At 32.6% G+C, this 26,658-nt stretch overlaps 1 protein-coding gene across 4 annotated transcripts in view; it reads left to right on the plus strand.

Moving 5' to 3' along the window:
• Positions 1-26,658, plus strand: part of LOC136036401 (uncharacterized) — a 425,531-nt gene that overhangs the window by 334,715 nt on the left and 64,158 nt on the right. For 3 of the 4 annotated variants that reach the window (XM_065718603.1, XM_065718606.1, XM_065718605.1), the window contains 5 exons: positions 5,870-5,947; positions 12,219-12,323; positions 19,511-19,640; positions 20,327-20,487; positions 22,140-22,246. In XM_065718603.1, coding sequence (XP_065574675.1) covers positions 5,870-5,947; positions 12,219-12,323; positions 19,511-19,640; positions 20,327-20,487; positions 22,140-22,246 — 581 coding nt within the window. The remainder of the gene's footprint in view (positions 1-5,869; positions 5,948-12,218; positions 12,324-19,510; positions 19,641-20,326; positions 20,488-22,139; positions 22,247-26,658) is intronic. The other variant, XM_065718604.1, reaches the window with a different exon arrangement.

Below are 26,658 nucleotides of genomic sequence, written 5' to 3' on the forward strand. Positions count from 1 at the left end.
TTGTCCCTGGGGCCAAAATTATTCACACTTCCTTCCATCTATTTACTTTTTGTAGTTATACAAATAAAGACGACAGGTCACGGTGGTGAAATTAGGTCATTTGATGAAATTGACTTTGGAAGCAAAAATTCCTGCAGCATTCCCACGACCCAATCTTCCAATTGCAGTTTGGATTGTATGCTATTTCCTTGTGATTTTCTATTTTTATTCAGTGTAAAAAATCCAAAACGCTCTTAAATGAAAAATATTTTGATTATGTGTTTAAAAAAACAATTAAACTTCTAATATAAAACTCCACAATGAAAAAGGAAGAAGCATATAGCACTTGAAATCACTTTTTGTCCATTTCTCTCTTGAAAGCCACGGTTGCTCTCAACCTTCGGGGCATGACAAAAAAAATAATTGCTTTCTAAAACCTCGTTTGCTAACTTTTTTCATAAATGGAAAGAGATAGATGATACATTTGGAAACAGTAAAATATTCCAAGTATTTTGAGAATAAAATGCAAAAAAGCAAAGTAAATCAACTGATTATTATTTCGTTTAGAATTTTTGACGAAACTATGTTGCAAAATGCCCTTTTAATTTCGACAGCTCAACTAGAAAAGACGTATGCATCGACGTATCTGATTGTATTGTATCAATCATCTGCTGGGGAAACTTAGGGTGTGTGTTTATGTTTGAATCTTGTACGTCAACAGTCCTGCTACTTCAACAATCTATGTCACCGTGTATGTTAATGTATATGTATCGTTGTTTTATTTATAATGATACGCTTTGAGGCATGGATATGATCCCTTTTTTTCTAGCTATTATTTACTTATTATATGATCATTTTTTTAGTAGGAGGAAGATGCAGGGCTCATCCTTATTATTACAGGAGCTATTTATCAATAATGAAAAATTTAGTCAACAAATATATTTCTAGGCTACTATAATTAAAAAAAATTAAAAAATATTACTAAATGTTATGAATGTATAACATTTTGCTTAAAAAAACTTGTTATCATCGTTTTAATGGCATCAATTTTGGTCTTACTAAGTGGCACAGAAAGAGTCCCTTCTTGAGTTCTTTTTCTTTTCTTTTTTTTTTGTCGTACAAAGTTTTGGATGTTTGTTCTTTTTATCGTTACGAAAAATGCTTGTAGCTAATTTTCATTGGAAAATAACTCATTTTTTAATTTGCTATTAAGAAGTGTCATCGTTTTTTCTCTCCTCAGACATATTGACATTTTTTCTTTTTTTATTATATGGAAAATGAAATAAGAGAAGCCTGCCTTTTCATACTTATCAAACAGTTCGTGGTAACGAACTGTAGTAAGGAGCGACCCGGCTCAATAGTAACCAAAACTCTAAAAAATGGAATTTTGATACCAATAGCTATATCAAAAGAATCGCATTTTAATGCTGGTTTTAAATATATAAGTTTCATCAAGTTTAGTCTTACCCATCAAAAGTTACGAGCCTGAGAAAATTTGCGTTATTTTAGAAAATAGGGGGAAACACCCCCTGAAAGTCATAGAATCTTAACGAAAATCACACCATCAAATTCAGCGTATCAGAGAACCCTATTGTAGAAGTTTCGAGCTCCTATCTACAAAAATGTGGAATTTTGCATTTTTTGCCAGAAGGCAGATCACGGATGCGTGTTTATTTGTTTTTTTGTTTTTTTTTTCCCAGGGCTGATCGTATCGACCCAGTTGTCCTAGAATGTTGCAAGAGGGCTCATTCTAACGGAAATGAAAAGTTCTAGTGCCCTTTTTAAGTGACCAAAAAAAATTGGAGGGCACCTAGGCCCCCTCCCACGCTAATTATTTTCCCAAAGTCAACGGATCAAAATTCTGAGATAGCCATTTTATTCAGTGTAGTCGAAAAACCTTATAAGTATGTCTTTGGGGACGACTTACTCCCCCACAGTCCCCGTGGGAGGGGCAACAAGTTACAAACTATGACCTGTGCTTACATACAGTATTGGTTATTGGGAAGTATACAGGCGTTTTCAGGAGGATTTTTTTGGTTGGGGGGAGGGGTTGAGAAGAGGGGGATATGCTGGGGGAAGTTTCCATCGAGAATTTGTCATGGGAGAAGAAAACTTCCATGAAGGGAGATCAGGATTTACTAGCATTATTTAAAAAAAAAATAAAAAATAAATGTGAAAAAGCTTTTTCAGCTGGAAGTAAGGAACAGCAATAAAACTTAAAACAAACAGAAATTATTACCCATATAAGGGGCTCACCTTCTTATGATACCTAGCTCTTTACACTAAAGTATTTTTAGTAATTTCAACTATTTATTCTACGGCTTTTGTGATTCAGGGGTCATTCTTAATGAATTGGGATAAAATTTAAGCTTTAGTGTAAAGAGCGAGGTACTGACGATGGGGCGAATCCCCTCATATATGTAATAAAAACATGAGAATACAAAAGTTCATTACGTAAGCTAATTTATAAGTTACGTAAATCTTTTACCAATAAAAAGATTCGTAAAAAATTAAAAGTTCTAGTTGCCTTTTTAATTAACCAAAAAATCGGAGGGCAACTAAGCTTCGCCCCCGCTCTTTTTTTCTCAAAATCATTCGATCAAAATTATGAGAAAGCCATTTAGCCCCCCCCCCAAAAAAAAATATGCAAATTTTGTTTTGATTATTCCTCTGCGGAGAGCCAAAATCAAAACATGCATTGATTCAAAAACGTTCAGAAATTAAATAAAAAAACGAGTTTTTTTAACTGAAAGTAAGGAGCGACATTAAAACTTAAAACGCACAGAAATTACTTCGTATATGAAAGAGGCTGCTTCCTCATCAACGCCCCGCTCTTTACGCTAAAGTTTTTTACTGTTTTAAAAAGAAGAATTGAGAGAAAGAGTGAAACTTTAGCGTAAAGAGCGGGGCGTTGATGAGGAAGCAGCCTCTTTCATATACGAAGTAATTTCTGTGCGTTTTAAGTTTTAATATCGCTCCTTAATTTCAGTTAAAAAAACTCGTTTTTTTTATTTAATTTGTAGAAGAGCCTTCCTTGGCAGTGTTAGGGTACCCGTCATTGTTTTACCCCATTATAAAAAAAACACACCTACCATCAGACCACCTTGGAAAAGAACCAGAGGAAAGGAGAGTCCCCCCCCGCTCCTTGTCAGACATTAATGGCGAACAGCACTTGACCTTCAGACCTGGTACTAATGAGAGAACTTCTTTCTCCTACCTTGGACTGTTCCTTAAGAGATCCCTTCTTGTTTCACGGTCAGTGCTTCAGGTTTATAGGGGTAATAACCCCCAGTGCTTGAATATGTAAAACATCTAATCTTGGCAGCACATTCCACAAAAAAGCCCGCTTCATCCTACCAAGCTAAGGCGGCCAGTGGCTGAAATTAGCAGGAGTAGACTGGCCTAGATTTATACCAATGACTTTCAGGGGCATAATGAGGAGATTGTGACCTCTAACTCCCATTACGACGCCAAATAGCGCAAAAATGGCCCAATGGACATTTGGATGTGGGATAAATGGATCCCTGTGGCCTGAAGATTGCCTCAGTTTTGCGAATTCACCCATAGTAATACTACTGGTAATAATAATAGTAATAATAGCAATAGTCATATGGAATTGATTTGATTGTTGAAGTTAAACTTCGCTTCGAGAGAGGCCAAAGGTCTTCTTTATTACGTGGAAGGATAAGTAGAAACAATAGAAAAATTGTGACTTGTAAAGACAATAATGAATTTGGCCTTCCGAAAATAAAAAAAAAATGTTTTATTAGAGAAAATCCTAAATGGTGCAAAGATTTTTGGTAGCAATTCAATATTGCACCCAAAACTTTAAGTTCGAGGATATCCACCCATAAAAAGCTTAACCCAGAGATATAATCCGTGTACTAAAAATTAAACTCATTGGTTTCTACCTTCATAAAACCTGGCCGCAATCATGGCTAGAGTTTCCCATGGGTGAAATTTTAATAGTGTAATTTTTCCTGAATGAAATATCCCGTCTAAAGACTTGTTCAAGATTAGAGTACCTCATGTAAAAGAAATAATATTTTTTGAATTTACACTAAAGAACTTCTCCGATGACACCAAATGTGATTCCGTTTTTTCAATAATAGATAAACAATGAGACTTTGACAAATGACAAAAAAACGACGGCATATTTTCTAATAGCAAAAAACAATAAAGACCCCTTGTTCGACGACTGGAAAAATACATTGATACTTAAAAAAAAAATTCTTTTGACTATGAATAAAACATCAATAACACTAAAAGGAACTGCATAATTTTTGTAGTAAAAGGGAGTTCAAAGCGCCAAAACCCTATAGGCAAGCGTGTCTCCTGATGAGCCCTTGTGTTGGATGGTCGCCTTTTAACTACTTATCTGAGTTATTGTTTTAAATCTTCGGTATATGACGACCAATACTTAATTACGACACGACTCCTGTCCATGGACTATTCTTTGCAATTGATTATGTACGGTTATGCTGTTTGACCTATGTAATTGGATGGATGAGAAGGGTTAAGGCCTCGTTCAAGTACTTATCTATATTAATTACTTAAGTAGGAAAAGTAGGAAAACAGTCTTCTTTTCTCCTTCTGTCTTTGTTTTATATATATAAAACAATATATATTTTGTTTTATATATATATTTATATATATATATATATATATATATATATATATATATATATATATATATATATATATATATATATATATATATATAAATCATGAAAAGAGAAATCACCAATGCAACAGCACAAACACACATAAAAAAAAAAAAAAAAAAAAAAAAAAAAAAAAAAAAAAAAAAAAAAAAAAAAATAGACAGAAGGAGTAAAGGAAGACTGTTTTCCTAAATTAGTGATTAATATAGACCAGCACTTGAATGAGGCCTTAACCCTACTCATCCATACAATCACATAGGTCAAACAGCATAGCCAAACACAATCAACCATAAAGAATGATCCATGGACAGGCAGTCATGTCGTCAATAAGTATAAGTCGTCATTTACCAAACAATAGAAAAAATAATAAAGACAAATAATTCAGAGGCAACAACCCAACACAAGGGCTCATCAGGAGAATACACTGGCCTATAGGGTTTCGCCATATATATATATATATATATATATATATATATATATATATATATATATATATATATATGTATATATATGTATATATATATATATATATATATATATATATATATATATATATATATATATATATATATATATATATATATATATATATATATATTTAATTTTTTTATATTATCTATTATTTATTATTCATTATTTATCATAATTTATATATTATTTATTATGTATTTTTTATTATTTAATGTTTATTATTATTTTTTATAATTTTTATTTTTTATGTTTGGTTTTATGGTGAGTGTTTGTTTCTGTGTTTGTGCTGTTGCACTGGTGATCTCTTTTTTCACTATAAACAATTTGGCTGCCATTTATTTGTCTTGTGAATTTCCTAAATGATTGTTTATTTAACATTACTGAGATGAAATTGCCCTTCCTACCAATAATTAGTCCGCCAGTAACTAAAAGATGTCTTCTTCAGTTTTTAAAGAATGAAAATATAATTTAAAGGACATTAAATCCAATAACTATTTTGCTTTTGTAAAAGACACGAAAGATAGAATTCTTAAAACAACAAACCTAATTAGTTCATTGCACCGGTTCATCAGACTCTTTCCATGAACATAGTTGTAGTTCCCCTTTTAATCAATTTGGATATAGCATTTCATTTCTATGAAAAATAATAAATTCATTGTTAACATTTGACTGCAAATAAAGAGGTTGAGTTTAATTTACCTGAACCAATCACTGCAAAGCTTTCCAGGCCCATGCTCTATTTCTGTTTCTTTTAGGATAATTTGCTCGAAGCAGTAATTCTTGTCAGTCCAAAATACGGAGTCAGTCAAATTTCTGGATTTGGAGGAACAGCGGTAAGTCTTTTTGTGCCTAGTAGCAACACCCTATATGATATTTTTTTAAAATCAACCACTACTATTGATACATGGAGGTTTATAGGGTTTTATTTGTGGGGAGTGGGAGGCCCAGCTAAGGAAAATACCTTAAATGAGCTTTATTTTTTCCCAAAGTACCTAATCAAACATGATTTTATTCGATAAAGATACCGACAAGTTCACCCCCCCCCTCACACCCACAGCCTTATGCGTAGCTAGTTCTTTCAAGGGGTAAATCGTCAAATTACTAAATAAAGCGGATTATGTAATAGTTATAAAACATTACGAGAAGTTGCAAAAATTTCAGGAGGACTTAACTTAAGTCTCCTGCCGGGCGCTGCTCGGTGTAGAGAGTAACTTCTACCTCCTCCATCAACTTGGTTCCATGGCGAGTATTTGCTCTTCGCCCTATCATATGTTTGCCATCGTCAAGGACTCGGACAGGCTGTCGGACCAACGTTTCTTTGGTCGGCCGCGAGATCGCTTCCAACCGAGTTTGATAGGGTCGAAGTCGTAAGGAGGAGCACATGAAGAACCTTAAGATTAAACACCTTCACTTCTCAGTTAGGCAGGCCATTTCTAGGATATATCTTGAGGATATACATTCATATATCTATTCTAGGATATATCTTGAGGCTGTTTTATAGCGTTGAAAAAGATAACTAATATGTCCTGTCATGTGTCTCAAAAGAAGAATTCAAGAACATAGTCAACCCAAATTTTTCATCCGTTTGTTTTGACTGAGAATGAAAGAATGAATAATTTTTCCTTCCAAAAAACGATGGCCTATAGTACTGAAAGTTTCAAAATTCCACAAATTTTTTATTGAATCTTATATCTTTTTTATGGTACAAGATACTGAAACGATTACCCTTTGACATTTTTCAAAAACTTTAATCTCATGAGGTAAGATCTTAGTACTCAATTTACTTTACTCAAATAAATATTTTTCGAGGAATTTCGTTTTTCAAAGACATGTTCCATGTTCGTAACTACAAATCGAATCAACACTATGAAAGCAGCATCGAAAGAGAAAATTAAGTCCTTCTGTAGCTATATAGACCGTATATATAATGTAGATCCTGAAAAAAACTTCTAAATTCTAACGTAGTCTCATGACTACGCCTGGAAGCTAAGCCTACTTCTGCTAATTCTACAGAAACTACACCACAATATGAATGTTTTTAAAGAAGAAATACTCTCAGGCGCCTTTTCAATATCAAGGGCTCATAGTAAAAAAAGAGAGAAAAAAAAACAAAAAGCAACACAACTATTCCTACACAAAATCAACATGTAAATGAACATATATATATATATATATATATATATATATATACTAGCTGTTGGGATGGCGCTTCGCGCCACCCCAACACCTAGTTGGTGGGGGCGCTTCGCGCCCCCCCCCCCAAGCCCCCCCGCGCGCGTAAGTCGTTACGCGCCATATTAGTTACGCGCCATTGTAGTTGTGTCCCTATGTCCCACCTGTGAATATAGATAGATATATATATATATATATATATATATATATATATATATATATATATATATATATATATATATATATATATATATATATATATATATATATATATATATATATATATATATGTTTTTAACTACGTAAAACTTGCGAATATACAACATTCTTTGCTGTCCCATTGTCTGTGCATATAAATAGATTGTCAGGTATACCGACTCTTGAACATGCAACATATAATGGTCCATGGGAAAACAATCCGTATTCAGATCTATACCTCATGATTCTAATGATTGCCCTTGAGCTTTGTTGATGGTGATTGCTAATCGACCATTCCCTGAGTCGCCATCGCCATTTAAATATCCATCGTATTTTATATATTTTTTTCTTTTTAGTTTTTTTGTAGTTTTTACCTTTTTTTTAGTTTTTTTAGTTTTTTTTACTTATGTCCTGGTCGTCATTTATACTCCCTGTGTCCCGGTGCTTTGTTGATTGCTAATCGAACATTCCTTTTGTCCCGGTCGCTTTCTCTTTGAGTGTCGTCATTTATTTAGATTGTCAGGTTTACCGACTCTTGAACATGCAACATATAATTGTCCATGGGAAAAACAGTCCATATTCAGACCTATACCTCATGATTCTAATGATTGCCCTTGAGCTTTGTTGATGGTGATTGCTAATTGAACATTCCCTGTGTCCCGGTCGTCATTTATATTCCCAGTATCCCGGTCGTCATTTGTGTCCCAGTGTTCCAGTCTGTAATTTCTCTTTGAGCGTCCCGTTCGTCTTTGTTTGATGGTGAGCTTTGTTGCCCCTTGAGCTTTGTTGATGGTGATTGCTAATCGAACATTGCCTGTGTCCCCGTCGTCATTTATGTCCCCCCTGTGCCCCCGGCGTCACCGTTGTAGTTGTAGCCCTGCGTCCCGGTCGTCATTTATATTCCCTGTGTCCCGATCGTCATCCCGGTATACATTCGTTTTTGAATTGGTATATGATGAAATAAATTTTTAATTTTTTCCCTTTTTTTCCTTTTAGTTTTTTTTATTGGTTTTGACCTTTTTTTAGGTTTTTTAGCTTTTTTATTTTTTCTTTTTAGTTTTTTTTGAAGTTTTTATCTTTTTAATTTTTTTTATTTTTATTTATATTTTTTTAGTTTTCTTTTTCTCCTTTATTTTTCAGTTTTTTTTCCTTTTTTTAGTTTTTTTTTCTTTTTTAGTTCTTTTAGTTTTTACCTTTTTTAGTTTTTTTTAGTTTTTTAGATGAAAATTTTTTTAGTTTTTTCCTTTTTTTCTTTTTAGTTTTTTATTGGTTTTTACCTTTTTTTTAGCTTTTTCAGTTTTTTTCGCTTTTTCTTTTTACTTTTTTAGTTTTTATTTTTTTTATTTTTTTTTATTTTTATTAATTTTATTAGTTTTCTTTTTCTCTTCTATTTTTCAGTTTTTTCCTTTTTTTAAGTTTTTTTTTAGTTTTCAGTTTAGGTTTTTTTTTAGTTTTTAGTTTTTTAGTTTTTTTAGTTTTTTTAGTTTTTTAGCTTTTTTATTTTTTTTATTAGTTTTTAGTTTTTTTTGTAGTTTTTGCCTTTTTTTAGTTTTTTCAGTTTTTTTTTTAGTTTTTAGTTTTTTACCTTTTTTTACGTTTTTTACGTCACCTGATCCACAGATCCACAGATCCATAGACAGACAGACAACTTATTTTCGGCGTCACCGTTGTAGTTGTAGCCCTGCGTCCCGGTCGTCATTTATATTCCCTGTGTCCCGGTCGTCATCCCGGTATACATTCGTTTTTGAATTGGTATATGATGAAATAAATTTTTAATTTTTTCCCTTTTTTTCCTTTTAGTTTTTTTTATTGGTTTTGACCTTTTTTTAGGTTTTTTAGCTTTTTTATTTTTTCTTTTTAGTTTTTTTTGAAGTTTTTATCTTTTTAATTTTTTTTATTTTTATTTATATTTTTTTAGTTTTCTTTTTCTCCTTTATTTTTCAGTTTTTTTCCTTTTTTTAGTTTTTTTTCTTTTTTAGTTCTTTTAGTTTTTACCTTTTTTAGTTTTTTTTTAGTTTTTTAGATGAAAATTTTTTTAGTTTTCTTCCTTTTTTTCTTTTTAGTTTTTTATTGGTTTTTACCTTTTTTTAGCTTTTTTTTTCGTTTTTTCTTTTTACTTTTTTAGTTTTTATCTTTTTTATTTTTTTTTATTTTTATTAATTTTATTAGTTTTCTTTTTCTCTTCTATTTTTCAGTTTTTTCCTTTTTTTTAAGTTTTTTTTTTAGTTTTTAGTTTAGGTTTTTTTTTAGTTTTTATTTTTTTAGTTTTTTTAGTTTTTTTAGTTTTTTAGCTTTTTTATTTTTTTTTATTAGTTTTAGTTTTTTTGTAATTTTTGCCTTTTTTTAGTTTTTTCAGTTTTTTTTTAGTTTTTAGTTTTTTACCTTTTTTTACGTTTTTTACGTCACCTGATCCACAGATCCACAGATCCACAGACAACTTATTTTTATATATATAGATATATATATATATATATATATATATATATATATATATATATATATATATATATATATATATATATATATATATATATATGGATAATATATGGTTTCATTAATATATGGATTTTCACTGTCGCTTGCCTTCGAAACGCAGACAATTTGAGCCTTTTTTTGATGTCATGACGTCCAAATAAACCTTAAATTATAAGTAGCACCTTGGTAAAATCACGTTCTTTTATTGGACCTTTAACTTTTGCCTCAGCTTGTTTTTTTGTAATCATGAAAGACATCGCTGAACCCTTGTTTCTGTTAATTGTTCAGATAGTGGCAAAAAACTTTTCTTTTGCCTCAACTTGTTTTTTGTCATTATGAAAGGCATATCACTGCACCTTTGTTCCGTTTAATTGTTAAGGTGGTGGGACAGAAACTTTTTCTTGTACCTCGGCTTGTCTTTTGACAATACGGAAGATATTTCCCCAAACCTTTATTTCTTTTAATTTTTGATATGGTGGGACAAAAACTTCTTTATCAACGAATCCACATCTTTATCCACTTTATCTAGTCCATATTTTTGATTTTCAAAGGCATGACAGGCATTGATGATCTTATCCATGTTAAAATCCAAAAACTAATAATCATTGCTATCATTTTCGATTTGTTTGGTTCCTTTTACCTCTGCTTGTCGTTCGTCATTATAAAATATATATCGCCGAACCTTTATTTTTTTTTTTTTTTTTTTTTTAACAAATAAGCACAGAGGATTCAATCAGGTGTTTAAGGATGGGAGAGTATTTGGCTTCCCTTTCTAAGACACACCTGACAAGCGGTGTGATTGACTTAGGACACTGCATCAAAGGTGAAAAATAATTAAACTAATTTTATTTAACTGATTCCTTAATTAATTAGTTAAAATTAATTGATCTAATTTAGTTCAATTGATTGGTTAGTTTAATTTGATCAAAATTAGCTTTAGCTATAAGCATTAACTAATAAAATGAAAAGTAATCTGTCTTTTTCTCTTTTGTTCTGCTATGAACAGTGGATTATACCTCAAAATTTATGAAAGGCGATTATGGCAGTTTTTGAGAAACAAATATAGGACAAAGTATCCTCCCATAGCTCATTTATTTTTGAACATGAGGAAAGGAAATAATTTTGTTCTGAAAGAATTGATAATTTTTATTTTGTTAGCTTTTCATAAAATGGGAAAAGAAAAATCATCTTCAAGTCGTGTACCTATTTTATTAATAATGTTGTAATAGGTGTTGCAACCTTGGAAGGAGAATTTGATTTACGTTGGCTATTATTATTTTCGTTGTATTCCTCTAAAAAAAAAATTGTAGGAAGGCACACCCTCCCCTCATCTGTAACGTTAAATATTTTTAATTGCACAAAAAAACATGTGATTCCGATTTGTGTGTCTCGATAGCCTAAAGTCCAATTCCCAAAAATTTTAGAACCTCGAATCTTCACAAGATATCTGAAACACAGCACACGAAAAGATGCAAAAACAAGCAAATATGTATATTAAACAATAATGGAAAATTATTGAATAAATCGTAAACAATTTTAAATTCTTATTTATATATTTCTGAAAACGAAAATCTAATTTTCATGTCTGTATAAACTACCTTTTTGGGAGAATATTATATATTTAGTCTACTTTGGTGGTACTAAATTTGAGCTTTACTTCAACCTCCTAGATAGTCTCTGTTGGTTTCGGTACCCTAAGTTTTTTATCCGGCCAATTGGTTTGTCTTTTATTGCAATACACCAGTACAGATAATTGATAGCAAACGGTTAATAAAACATGCCCTATTTACTGTATAAATCTTGTTTTTGAATTAAAGATTTAAAAAAAACTGTACAAACCATTCAAGAAATGAGATACAACTATTGAATCTCAAAACAGAAGTTTATCTATAATAAAAGAAATTACAATGAGTAATAAAGCTTTGAAGGGCTTTGGACTTTCAATAATTGTGTGCATCAAGTTGTGTATGCAATGTTTGAAAGAAATAGGTCTCGTATGGCATGACGGTGCATAGTGGGAAGGTACTGCGCGTGATAGAACAAGTGGCCAAGCTTTGCAACAGATAGGTGGTGTCAGGCAGATCCACCCAGGATCCGACATTCTACCCCAAATTGTACGGGATAAAAGAGAAAATGATTATAGCAGTTGACCTGAGTTGGGTTGGCCCGCAGTTAATATAGCTATAATAGAGAAAAGCAACCTTGAAAAAACTTGCTAAAAGGCCGCATGATTAAATTTATTTTTTATTTTAATTCTAGCAGCCAGTAGCACTCTGTGATATCGAAGATATAGCTTCTATAAATGCAAAGAGAGCGGATGATTCTAGTCAAAGCATCGAAATAAGACTGAAGGAACCAAAAGAGGTAATTTTTCAAATCTTTGTTAAGGCCGTGATTAAGTGAACTGATGGATCTCGAAAATCCCGTGTTAGAATTGAAAATTTATATTTAAAAAGTACTCAAGTATTCAGTGGCGGAAGATACCGCTTTTAATATCAGGCCGTGGCTTCTTGAAAATGCTACAAAATGTTTGCTCGGATTTTGCTATATTTCCTCTAATTGCTTAAAAATCTTAGAAAATGTCTCGCTCTTTTTCACAGGTTTACTCTATGAAGAATATTGCTTTTAGAATAAAATCGGTACGATCATGAGCAGAAGATGTATTTTCCTGTTTTCGAACAGTCCCATAGAATATTTTCAGCTACCTGAAATTTTTAGAATTTTTTTGCCAGAAAGAATCGTTTCAGAACGCCGATAGCAACCCTAGAGACCAGATTGACAAGATGGTATAATGAACCTGCTATTTCCGCCAATGAATAAGTGCTATTTGAAGGGTTTTTGACAACAGGGTTTTTGAACCTCGATGTTTTCAAGTTCACTTAATCACGGCCTTAACAGTCTCTGATAACTGTGTTTGGTTTTCCATAAATTTTTTGCAATTTTGCTGATCCTAACACGATTTTATTACACCTTTGTAGGTTATTATAACAGTCGATAAAATTGAGCGGCCACTTTGTAATATCCGTTTGACTTATTCGTGATTTTCTCTCAAGTTTATGTATTGACAGCTATCCCTAGTATATTTCGAGAAAAATATAAAATGAAAGAAAATTTTAAAAAACTGTATTAAGAGTCAGACCCCTCCCCTTTCGCTAAATAGAAACAGATCTACTTATGCAAATGGGTTTTTGTCAATTACCGACCTCAGAATGAAGAAATTAAAAGAGGTAATTTTGCAAACGTTTATCATGGTTTACGAAGACCTTGTTTGAATTATATCGATTTCAACTAGGCTTTATTAACATTCTTTATGTTGGCTATTGTAAAAGTCTGTAAAAACGAGAAATCACTTCGCAATATCCCTTCCATAATGTAGTTTGGTTAGGTTATCATCAAATACATATTACTTTATTAGAGTCGATTAAATTAAAAAAACAAGTTTTATCAACTGAAAGTAAGGAGCAACATTAAAACTTAAAACGAACAGAAATTATTACGTACATGAAGGGGATTGTCCCCTCCTCAACAACTTATTCTTTGCGCTAAAGTTTTTGAGTACTTTTAAAAAGCCTTCTTATTGTTCTAATTAAACAACCCTTGTGTTTCAGGAGTCGTTCTTAAAGAATTGGTACAAAATTCAAACTTTAGCGGAAAGAGTGAGGTGTTGAGGAGGGTGCAATCCTCTTCATATACGTAATAATTTCTATTCGTTTTAAATTTTAGTGTTGCTCCTTATTTTCAGTTAAAAAATTTTTTTATTTGATTTCTGATAATTTTTTAAGTAATTCCAGAAAATTTGACCCTAATTCCACGGAGAAATCCCCATCCCCATAGAAATATCCTCTAGACGATTCAATCCCGGTAAAATTTACCCTGGACAATTACCATTAACAACTCCACGCGTCAAATTGAGACGGAAAGGAGAAAGCAGGACAAATAAAAAGAATTTTTTACAGGAATTCTGGAAAGTTTCCAGAATTCCTATCACGTCTTGGAAAAATCTTGGACGTCTTGGACGTGATCGTCGATACGATCACGTCTTGAAAAAAAAATAAATAAACACGCATCCGTGGTCGTCTGGCTAAAAATACAGGATTCCATATTTTTGCAGATAAGAGCTTGAAACCTCTACGGTGGGGCTTTCTGACACGCTGAATCTGATGGTGTGATTTTGGTCCAGGTTCTATGAATTTTAGGGTGTTTTTCTCCCTTTTTTCAAAAGTCAGGCAAATTTTCTCAGGCTGGTAGCCTTTAGTAAATAAAATTAAATTTAATGAAACTTATATATTTGAAATCAGCACAACAAGCCAATTTTTTTTTATACATCTATTGGTATCAAAATTCCATTATTTTAGAGTTTCACTTACTATTGAGCCGGGTCGCTCTTTACTTACAGTTGTTACCACGATCTGTTCGAAAGACTGCATGAAATAGCATAATTTTATTTATTTTGTCACATTTAGTAAGCAGTAGACTGCATTATATTGTATTTATAACACCCACGAAACATCATTTGAGAGTCATGCTTGGAAACTAGTAGATTTCGTAAGGTTTTTCGATCCTTTAAATTGAAAGTCTAGGTCGTAATATTTGTCTAACATCTCTCTCTCAACGATGCCAACGCTGAGCATTGATTTTGCTGAGAATTATGTCGATCCCGCTGAAGATGTGGCACTAGTATGCGAAAGCCCTAACAAGCCCAAAACGCCACTGAAAACGCTCGCGTCTGCTGCAGAAAAGATTGGTTTGAATGTAAACTGGTCAAGACCAAAACAATTATGTGGCCAGAATGTTGAGATATTCAAGTACTTTACGTATCTTGGTCAATTGTCTGCTTCAATGTCTGCTTTCATTTTGTTCTTTTCTACGGCCTTAGTTTATTTAGTAGTAACGTTGGAAACAGCCAAAACACTATTTTTTAAAGGTTTCTATTTCCGCTTTAACTTTAATTTTGTCCCAATCCTTTTATCTAGCTTCCGAAATACTTTTGACAGATCTTTTGGGAAACATTCATGGTTTTCATTAACTAATTGCTTTTTTTGAAAGTTTTTTTCTGATTCATTTTCTGACAGGTGTTCTTTCAAAGTAGTTCCATCTTCTTCTAATTCTTTTTTTTTACCAATATTAATATAGAATACAATATAGGTAAGACAGATAAAAGGAAACTTTTATGAAAAGTATTTTAATCCAAATGAATATTATCTATCATCTGAGTATTAAAATTCCAACAAGGGTGACAATGCTCGTGTTACAATTAATATGGCACCAGTAATTTTTTGCACCATCTTTGACTAGTGGTGTCATCTGTCAGTTGAGTACATCCGCTACTGTTAGCAATAAGATATACCGGTATAAGTGAATAGCCCAGAAAATCAGCGAAAACCGTCCAAATCTGTTAACCTGTCATTTTAGTAATTGACTTTATCATTCAGAAATTAACTTTTTTCTTCACTGATTGCCGACGGCATAATTAATTTGTAATAGCAGTCCGATGCGTCTGCTATTCCAGACAATTAAATAGCTTTTATCTGCATGAACGATTATTCCACACAACAGACAAGAATCATCCAGATCATCTGAGAATTATGAATGATTTCAAGTGGTATCATTTTTCAGAAATATAATTCTTGCTACACAATATCTCAATAGTTTCTAAGAATTTCATCGTCAATTTTGGTAGAAGCGTCAATGATCGAACAATCATTAGTTTGTTGTGCCAATCAAACATGTCTGTTATTCCTGCCAAGTAGATAATTTTAAGCTATATTGATTATTGCTCTGATGAACAGACAAGAATCACACAGATCATCTGAGGATTACGATTCTTAAAGGGCAGCACTGCTTGACATGGTATTTTCTAAAAACTGTGTTCTTGACACAGTTTTATGATTATTATCATAGAATCATCATTATGATCTAAGAATATAACGATTCTTAAAGGGCAGCACTGCTTGACATGGTATTTTCTAAAAACTGTGTTCTTGACACAGTTTTATGATTCTTATCATAGAATCATCATTATGATCTAAGACTATAACGATTCTTAAAGGGCAGCACTGCTTGACATGGTATTTTCTAAAAACTGTGTTCTTGACACAGTTTTATGATTCTTATCATAGAATCATCATTATGATCTAAGAATATAACGATTCTTAAAGGGCAGCACTGCTTGACATGGTATTTTCTAAAAACTGTGTTCTTGACACAGTTTTACGATTCTTATCATAGAATCATCATTATGATCTAAGAATATAACGATTCTTAAAGGGCAGCACTGCTTGACATGGTATTTTCTAAAAACTGTGTTCTTGACACAGTTTTATGATTCTTATCATAGAATCATCATTATGATCTAAGAATATAACGATTCTTAAAGGGCAGCACTGCTTGACATGGTATTTTCTAAAAACTGTGTTCTTGACACAGTTTTATGATTCTTATCATAGAATCATCATTATGATCTAAGAATATAACGATTCTTAAAGGGCAGCACTGCTTGACATGGTATTTTCTAAAAACTGTGTTCTTGACACAGTTTTATGATTCTTATCATAGAATCATCATTATGATCTAAGAATATAACGATTCTTAAAGGGCAGCACTGCTTGACATGGTATTTTCTAAAAACTGTGTTCTTGACACAGTTTTATGATTCTTATCATAGAAATCATTATGATCTAAGAATATAACGATTCTTAAAGGGCAGCACTGCTTGACATGGTATTTTCTAAAAACTGTGTTCTTGACACAGTTTTATGATTCTTATCATAGAATCATCATTATGATCTAAGAATATAACGATTCTTAAAGGGCAGCACTGCTTGACATGGTATTTTCTAAAAACTGTGTTCTTGACACAGTTTTATGATTCTTATCATAGAATCATCATTATGATCTAAGAATATAACGATTCTTAAAGGGCAGCACTGCTTGACATGGTATTTTTTAAAAACTGTGTTCTTGACACAGTTTTATGATTCTTATCATAGAATCATCATTATGATCTAAGAATATAACGATTCTTAAAGGGCAGCACTGCTTGACATTGTATTTTCTAAAAACTGTGTTCTTGACACAGTTTTATGATTCTTATCATAGAATCATCATTATGATCTAAGAATATAACGATTCTTAAAGGGCAGCACTGCTTGACATGGTATTTTCTAAAAACTGTGTTCTTGACACAGTTTTATGATTCTTATCATAGAATCATCATTATGATCTAAGAATATAACGATTCTTAAAGGGCAGCACTGCTTGACATGGTATTTTTTAAAAACTGTGTTCTTGACACAGTTTTATGATTCTTATCATAGAATCATCATTATGATCTAAGAATATAACGATTCTTAAAGGGCAGCACTGCTTGACATGGTATTTTCTAAAAACTGTGTTCTTGACACTTTAAACAAGTTGAACTACTTTTCAAAATCCACTTTTTGTTATAGATATTATATTATGATTACATAGTCTCTAATAATGCACAAGATTCGCGACACTATTAGTTACTGATACCATCACTACCATAAATAAAGTCAACCATGACTGCCACTGAGTCAACAATATCTCAATGCTTGCTTTCCAAAAAAGTCCAAATTTCGGAAAACATAATATATCAACGAAAGGCAAAAATTCTGCTACCCCTGTATAGTCGAGATTAATTTCTATCCATCTACCCAGCTATAATTTTAATTATAAGCGAGATAGTATACATTCGACATAGTTCAAGTTCCTTTTATTATCAATATCTATCCATTTATAAACAAAAATATCCCAAAGGGCTCAATGGCCCGTTTTTTGGGAAAAAAGAAACAACAAAACAAACTATAAATAACTATTAAATACATTCAAACTTAAAATATATTTAGAGTCTGCTCACCAATCAATACTTAGAGCCTACTCAATTAATAAATAAAATATATAGCATATAACCGAGATAGTGCCGAGATAGAATCTCTGCACTGTATAGCCGATATTCATTTCTATCTATCTACTGAGTTATAATTTTGAAATTTGGCGGATAGTGTATCAAACAGTTCGTGGTAACGAACTGTAGTAAGGAGCGACCCGGCTCAATAGTAACCGAAACTCTAAAAAATGGAATTTTGATACCAATAGCTTACATCAAAAAATCGCATTTTAATGCTAAATTTAAATATATAAGTTTTATCAAGTTTAGTCTTACCCATCAAAAGTTATGAGCCTGAGAAAATTTGCCTTATTTTAGAAAATAGGGGGAAACACCCCCTAAAAGTCATAGATTCTTAACTAAAATCGCACCATTAATTCGGCGTATGAGAGAACTCTATTGTAGAAGTTTCAAGCTCATATCTACAAAAATGTGGAATTTAATATTTTTTTTTTCCAGAAGGCAGATCAGATGCGTGTTTTTTTTTTTTTTTTTCCAGTGGTGATCGTATTCCAGTTGTAGGACCCAGTTGTCCTAGAATGTTGAAAAGTTCTAACGGAAATAAGTTCTAGTGCCCTTTTTAAGTGACCAAAAATTGAAGGGCACCTAGGCCCCCTCCCACGCTAATTATTTTCCCAAAGCCACCGGATCAAAATTCTGAGATAGTCATTTTATTCAGAGTAGTCAAAAAACCTTATAACTATTTCTTTGGGAACGACTTACTTCCCAAAAGTCCCCGTGGGAGGGGCTACAAGTTACAATCTTTGACCAGTGATTACATATAGTAATGGCTATGGGGTAGTGTACAGACGTTTTCAGGGGGATTTTTTTGGTTGGGGGAGGGGTTGAAAAGAGGGGGATATGTTGGGGGAACTTTCCATCGAGGAATTTGTCATTGGGGAAGAAAATTTCCATGAAGGGAGCACAGGATTTTCTAGCATTATTAAAAAAAAACAATGAAAAAATAAATATGAAAAAGTTTTTTTTCAACTGGAAGTAAGGAGCAGCATTAAAACTTAAAACGAACAGAAATTATTACGCTTATGAGGGGTTCACCTCCTCCTAATACCTCGCTTTTAGTAATTTCAACTATTTATTCTACGGCTTTTGTGATTCAGGGGCTGCTTCCCCATCAATGCCCCGCTCTTTACGTTAAATTTTTTTACCGTTTTAAAAAGTAGAGTTGAGAGAAAGAGTCAAACTTTAGCGTAAAGAGTGGGGCGCTTATGAGGAAGCAGCCCCTTTCATATACGAAGTAATTTCTGTTCGTTTTAAGTTTTAATGTCGCTCCTTACTTTCAGTTAAAAAAACTTGTTTTTTTTATATTTAATTTTAGATTAAAGATGCCCCGAAAATTAATTGAAAATCGTTGAAAAAGGACAATTTTCCAATTTTTTAACAAAAAAGCCTAAGTGGTACCATAATTTTGGCTGGGTGAATGGATTGTCTGACACAAAAAAAAAAAAAAAAAAAAAAAAAAAAAAAAAAAAAAAAAAAAAAAAACAATGATGGTAGTACATTGTCTTTTTAATGCAAATTACTGCTTCTCGCTTGTCGCAAAATCACTTGTTTAAGGGGGAAGATATGCCGTAATACTGCTAAGATGTTATAAACGATTTAATTGACCTTATTTCTCTTATAGCCTGTTACATTGAACTTGGAAGATGCTGATGCGGATGAATTAGTTCTAGTCCTTAGAGGTTATCACCGCCTGTTTACTGATAAAATTATACCGGTGACACGGGAAAAGGATAAATGGGCTGATGATAAAGGTTAGGAATATTTAGTTTCTATATTGTTTCAATTATTTTAATTTAAACTGTTGATTTTGCAGCAATATACCAATAGTGGACTTCCAAATGCTACCATTTACCAGCTAAATGTACTATTAATAGGCTATTGTGTCATGTTCAAAGGTCTAACAAGTCCATCAAGGCAAGAAAGCACAATTTATATTGCATCTTAAAATAACTGGAGTTAAATCAATTTTCCAAAAACTCTTGTTTGATTATGAGATATTCAATTTCATCATGGCTAAAATATAATTTTTTGGAACCAAATATTTTTTATAGCAACATTTTTTCTCGAAATTCATTTATTGTCAGGAATGGGTTACATTTTGATAATTTCAGAAAATCTATTTAAGGCCAGACCATTTCTGAAACCTCTATTATATCACACGAAAACCTTTTTTGAACATAACTTTAGCTAGGCATATATCCAGAAATTGATTCTGGGAGTGAGTTGCTCACATTTAGGGAGAAGATATACCTCTTCAAATGTCCCATCTCTCCAAAAACCAAGTACATCACGAATGTCGCGAAATGCAGGCAAAGTCGTAAAATCTTTGACAATTTTGGAAGAAGAACCCCCCACCCTAAGGTGTATTTGCCCAAGAAAAGCTGGGCACAAACAAATGAATGTTTTAGACATGTAATTAACTCTCTTTTCGTTTTAGCTCCACCTTACCACACGCGTCACACCGTGCTTCCCACTTCATGGAGCTTCCTGCCTGCCAAATATGAAATTCCATTAAAAGACGGTGATAAGCAGCATAATTTGAAACATGTCGATCTCTCTCTAGCACCTTCCTATTACTTACCTCCTGCAGGATATCAGGTATGTATGGGCTTTTCAACCTCATTCACAATGTCTAACCTCATTCAAAATGATGTTTTGGTAATGTTGAGGTTTAGCTTATTCGGAGATCTAGCTAACGTCAAGATTCTAGATAACGCCAGATCTCTTCACAATTAGAATTAGCTGAATTCTGGAGCTAGTTAGAGCCATCACCAAAGTTCGTTTTATTTGAATAGACAAGTCCAGTAGCCGGAAGAAAAACTGTATATGAATTTAACTCTATGACGAGTTCCTTTTTTTTTAAGTTATCTATTTATTATTCTGAAGCGATATTTGAATTGTTTTTATTCTAGTGGCGCTAGAAGATTAAGATTCAGCTATGAACTCTTAACTAGCACACACAGGCCATTCGGATAAATCTTCTTTTGAATAGCTGTGATTTTTAGCTCAAATCTTAACATTAGCTAAGTCTAAGTGTAAGGTAAGTTTCTTTAGAAATGAACCTGTCGTTTTATTCCGGTATAATACGTAAAATTATATTTTAGTATTTGTGTGAATGGTACTGAAATATTTTTTGTCTGCACAATATGACACCTCTGCCTCCTATAGGGCTAATAGAGACCGGAAGACGAGGCTACATAATGTTTTTATTTTTGGGAGAGGAACGGCTACAATTCCTTTACAAATAGCTAATGTGCTAATAAAATGGAGTTTTCCAAGAAAAAGATAACACATTGTTCTGAATTTTGAAATCTTTCTACACTTTTTTGTATATTTATTTGTCATTTTAGGTTGGGGAATTGAAGCCTTTTGTCGCCCCCTTCTAAGAATGTTCCTGCCATTAAAGGGCAGTAGTGACAAAAGTTTGTAAGTTTATTTGTAACAGAGTAATAGGTATTTTAATGTTGTGGGGGGGGGGGGGTAAGGTCACAGACAAGTGCAGTTTTTTAAGCTTGGTGGCATTAGGGCACCTTTTTATGTTTTTATTTTATTTCATAAAGCGATCGAAAAGTCTGTAAATTGTAACAAAACCAATAGTAACTGATAAGAAAACAAAAGTAATTAAAAAACAGCAATGAGAAGTTCGAAGTTTATTGTTTCTGATATTTCCTTCAAAACTGTATTACTATAAAGAATAATATAGACTATGGTCAAAGATTTGCCATCAATATTCTGCAACAGACGCACAAACTGTTTTTTCAGCTTAAAAATAAAAAAAATAAATGAGATATGTTCTCATATAATTTTTAAACTTCTTGAAGTTTTTAAACAATGCTGATTTTTTTTTCCTCTGAACTTGAGAAGGCTCAAAGATACTGCGATAAAATCAAAATTTCCACGAACTTAAAATACCAACATTAAAAGAAATATCAAATCTATTTTTAAATCAAAATACCGAATAAAACCGAGAAGTAACTTTGCTAAAATAGAGTAAAAACGCTAAATTATAATTGAAAATTTGTTTCATGCTTAAGATATGAAAAGTAAAATAACCATTTATTTTTTTTATTTGTAAAAAATAAATGTTTTCAAATTGGAAAGAAAACTTTCTGTTCCTATAACAATGACTGCCATGACCTATGCCAATTGAAAAAGTTAAAGCAGTACTCAGCAATAACTTAAAGACTTTTTCCTAAGGTTTTTATTACCATGTACCTTATTTGTAAAAGAAAATAAATTTATCTTTCTAGGTTCCTTATTTTGACGGACGCTTTCCAGAAAGCGACGCAGAAAGTGGAATGTCGTCGATTAGTCCGAGATCCCGATCTACGGGACTTGATAAGAATATGAATAAACAGTAAGTAGATTTGTACCCTTTCTCATAAATTGAAGGCAGTATTTGTTGAGTTTTTCATTTTTTGCCAAAATATTTTTGGGTATAGTCAGTATGACTCAGATTCTAGAAGAAGCCCCATGGATCGCAACCGACCCATCTTTAAATTACGGGTATGCTCGAAGTCCGTGACAGATAGTAAGATACATTCATAAAAAAAAGAAATCCTAGAAGAAATAGAAAGCACTAATACTCATAAAGACTTCATGGAGAAGGTGGGCATACTGTTTAAATATTAATTCATAAACAAAAATAAAGAGAGAGAGAGAGAGAGAGAGAGAGAGAGAGAGAGAGAGAGAGAGAGAGAGAGAGAGGGGGGGGGGGGAATGGTATCAGTATTTATAGGAATTAATTTTGATTACTCAGCAAAAACTAGACGGACTTCAATGGAGCTGATGGCGTATTAATAATCATAGAGACAATAAAGATAGTAAGAGATAAAAAGTTATAATAAGAATAATATACTATAAACAATAAGAATAATGTTAAAGTTAATGATAATAATAACAAAGACTGTAATAATCATAGTAGAGAAAAGTTACCATAAGAAAAATAATAAGCACAGAATCACTGAGGACCCAACGAGTTTTTAGAAGTCTTTGGAGATGCCAAACAAGTGGCATTCTCTATCCAAGTCAGGAAGAAAATTTTATATTGAATGGCGTGGTATTGCATTTTTCTTAAAATGCTCACACCTCCTCTCCACTCAGTCGCATCACAGTCATCCTACTTAAGTTAATTTTAACATTAATGTCACCTGCACAGTAGATTAAATTCTTCATCTACATTTTACAACTTTGGGTAGCCAAAGATAATTGATTAAAACAAGGTATACTACAACAAATTACCAAACCGCAAAAATAACCTTCCCATTTTTTCACGGTGTCCTTCCGTCATAAGACACCCCTTCCACCGTAGTAATAATTATACAATTATTTCTGTAAAAATCTTGTTTTTAATCAAGCATAAAACATTCATCATCTTCCCATCCTTCGCAAAGCCCCAAATCAACTCCTAGAGGAGTAGAATGCTGGGTCCTTACAATTTCCTTTGACACCCTGTTCTAATCTTCCTTTTAAAAACATACCAAGACATTACTGAATTCTTTATCCTAAGCTTTTGGCAGTTTAAATTTCCAACTAAAAAACAAAATAAAAAAATATAATTACTATTTTCAAATGTTAAATTTCTATTTTACTCATTCGTTCCACATTTACTCTCCATATCCGACTCCTTCTAAAAAAAAATCCACATAATTTCCAGACCAAGTTTACTAAAGGATTCCTGACTTGCTTTTACCGTTTCTGCATTTTCTCTAACACATGTCAAGCAGTTCATGGTAACGAACTGTAAGTAAGGAGTGACTCGGCTGAATAATAACCAAAACTCTAAAACACGGAATTTAGATATCAATAAATCAAAAGAATTTGCTTATTATGCTGATTCCAAATATATAAGCTTTATCAACTTTAGTATTACCCATCAATAGTTGCAAGCCTGAGAAAATTTGACGGATTTTTGAAATAGGGTGGAAAAACCCTCGTAAAGCTCAAGAAATCTTAAGGGTGGAAAAACCCTCGTAAAGCTCAAGAAATCTTAATGAAAATCACACTGTCAGATTTAGCGTACCAGAGAACTCCACTCTAGAGAAGCTTCTAGCTCCTATATACAAAAATGTGGAATTTTGCTATTTTTGCCAGAAGAAACATCACGGATGTTTTTATTTTTTTATTTTTTTCAGGGGTGATTGTACCGAAATAATGGTCGAAATAATGTCCTTTCCCCCCACAGTTATCTGATCAAAATTTTGAGATAGCTATTGGTTCAGTATAGTTAAAGGATCAAATAACTATGTTTTTAGAAGTAAAATAACTCCCCACAGTCCTTGGGGAGAGGCCTGTAAGTTATGAAATTTGTTGGTTTTTATGCATAGTATTTGTTATTGGGAAGTATACAGACATTTTTCAGGAGGAGACGAAATTTTGTGCGTGGGTGAATTTTCATAGAGAGAATCTTCTTTAGTGGATTGGACAGAATTGCTATACGAAATTCTTTTTAATCGTCCTAAATTATCTTTGACTACTCAATTCTGCATGTGGAGATATTCCGAGGAAAAATCTGGGGGCAGTTTTCTGCTTGTTTTGATTTCCAAGAAAAAAATTCCACGGAAGGGGGCATTTCCAGAGTGATCGAGAAGTTGATTAGATATTAAAGTCTTTTCAAATGAAATTGTGCTTAAGTGAACTTTTCAGGCTGAATCGTCTGCAAGAAATTTCAGGGGAGAGATTTTCAGCGAGGATGGAACTGTCTGGAGAGAATTCAACGGTGAGGGGGACACTTTACGTTGGATGAAATTTCCACGGAGGAGTTAATTTTGAGGGAGGTATATTTCATGGAGGGTAAGCCGGATTTACCGGATTATTTGAAAATCGATCACAAATTAAATAAAAAAAACAAGTTTTTTTGTACTGAAAGTAAGGAGCAACATTAAAATCAAAATGAACAGAAATTATTCCGTGTATGAAGGATTTGCCCCTCCTAAATACCTTGCACTTTACGCTAAAGTTTGGCTGTTTGTCCCAGTTTTTTAAGAACGCCCACTGAAACACAGGGAACGTTTAAATAGAATTGGAATCTAAAATCATCTAAAATATCTAAAATAGATTTTCTAGAAGTGCTAACAGTTTTAGTGTGAAGAGCAAGGTATTGAGAAGGGGGCAACCCTTTATATGCAGAATAATTTCTACTCGTTTTGGGTTTTAAGGTTGCTCCGTACTTTCATAAAAAAAAACTGTTTTTTTTTTTTTTATCTAATCAATAAAAGATGCAACGCATTATTTCTCGGTTTATTATCAATTAAAAAAAAAAATCAACTGAAAGTGAGGAGCAACATTAAAACTTAAAACGAATGGAAATTATTATATGAGGGGTTCCCCGTCCTCTATGCATTGCTCTTTATGCTAAAGTTTGACTTTTTGTTCCAATTATTTAAGAATGACCCCTGAAACACAGGGGCTGTTTAATTAGAATAATAAGCTTCTGTAAGAGTTCTAAAAAAGCTTTTGCGTAAAGAGCGAGGTATTGAGGATGGGTAATCCTCCTCATATACATCATAATTTCTGTTCGTCTTAAGTTTTAAAGTTGTTCTTTACTGTTAGTTGAATAAACCTTTTTTTTTTACTTAATTTCTGATCGTTCTTTAAATAACACCGGGAAATCCGGCTTCCCCATCATGGAAAATCACCCCCCTCCGAGAAATGTCTGTATATTTTCCAGTAACCAATACTGTATGCAAACAACGCACAAAGTTGATAGTTTGTGGCCCTTCCCACTGGGACTCTGAGGGGTCAAGTCATCCTCAAAGATATAGTTACTAGATCTTTCGACTACGCTGAAAAAAATGACTATCTCAAAATTTGATCGGAAGACTTTGGCAAAAAATCGTCGTGGGAGGGGCTAGCTACCCTTCAATATTTTTGGTCACTTAAAAAAGGCACTATAATTTTAGATTTCCGATCCAATGAGCCCTCTTTCGATCTTGTTGGACAACTAGTTCGATACGATCACCACTGGAGAAAAATAGCACGTCTCCGTGATGTTTCTTTTGCAAAAAAAGTAAAATTCCATATTTTTGTGCATAGGAGCTTGAAACCTCTCATAATACAGTTTTAGAACATACCATGTTCTAATATACCATGTTCATAATATGTTATATGTCCATGTTATAATAACATACCATGTTCATGTATAGTATTAAACAGTTATGACAACTATAAGTTCAAGTTCAAGTTTTTATTTCAACATTCACAAATAAATAAATAAAATACAACACTTTCGCGCTGGGGAAAACCTATGAGGGCTCTCACAGCTCTGGAGCAAGCTGAATTTCAAACATTATGAGAGCTACGGAAATGGTAATTTGGGTGATCATGTCCAAAAGAGGCTAAGGGATCTGGAAAGAGCATAATGAAGCTGAAGACAATTCAAATGCACTTGAAATAGTATATGATTTTCAATATCAATTAAAGGGTGCCGGAGTTCCAAAAAGAAATATCAACTATGTGGCAAAAAGGTGGCTCTTTAGTGTGTCACAAACGTTGATCCACTTACACTTTTGGTTAGTAATTTTCCATGTTTTTGAAAAGCTGAACTTGAAAAATGAATGAAAAACCAGACTAGGTTTGCAGAGAAAGATGAGTTCATGCATAATCATTTTAAAAACTTCAGGAGAGGGATGGGGCTGAAGGCTCTCAGATTGTATGTTCTTGCCTCGTCCTTCAAACTCATATTTTAGACATGGTCTTTATTCTCAAAATCTATGTTGTTCTAGCGTTTTCAAAATGTTATGTGTCTTTTACTGGTAAACTTTATACATT

This window comes from Artemia franciscana, chromosome 15 (genome assembly GCF_032884065.1).
Source record: "Artemia franciscana chromosome 15, ASM3288406v1, whole genome shotgun sequence".
Classification (NCBI taxonomy): Eukaryota; Metazoa; Arthropoda; class Branchiopoda; order Anostraca; family Artemiidae; genus Artemia; species Artemia franciscana.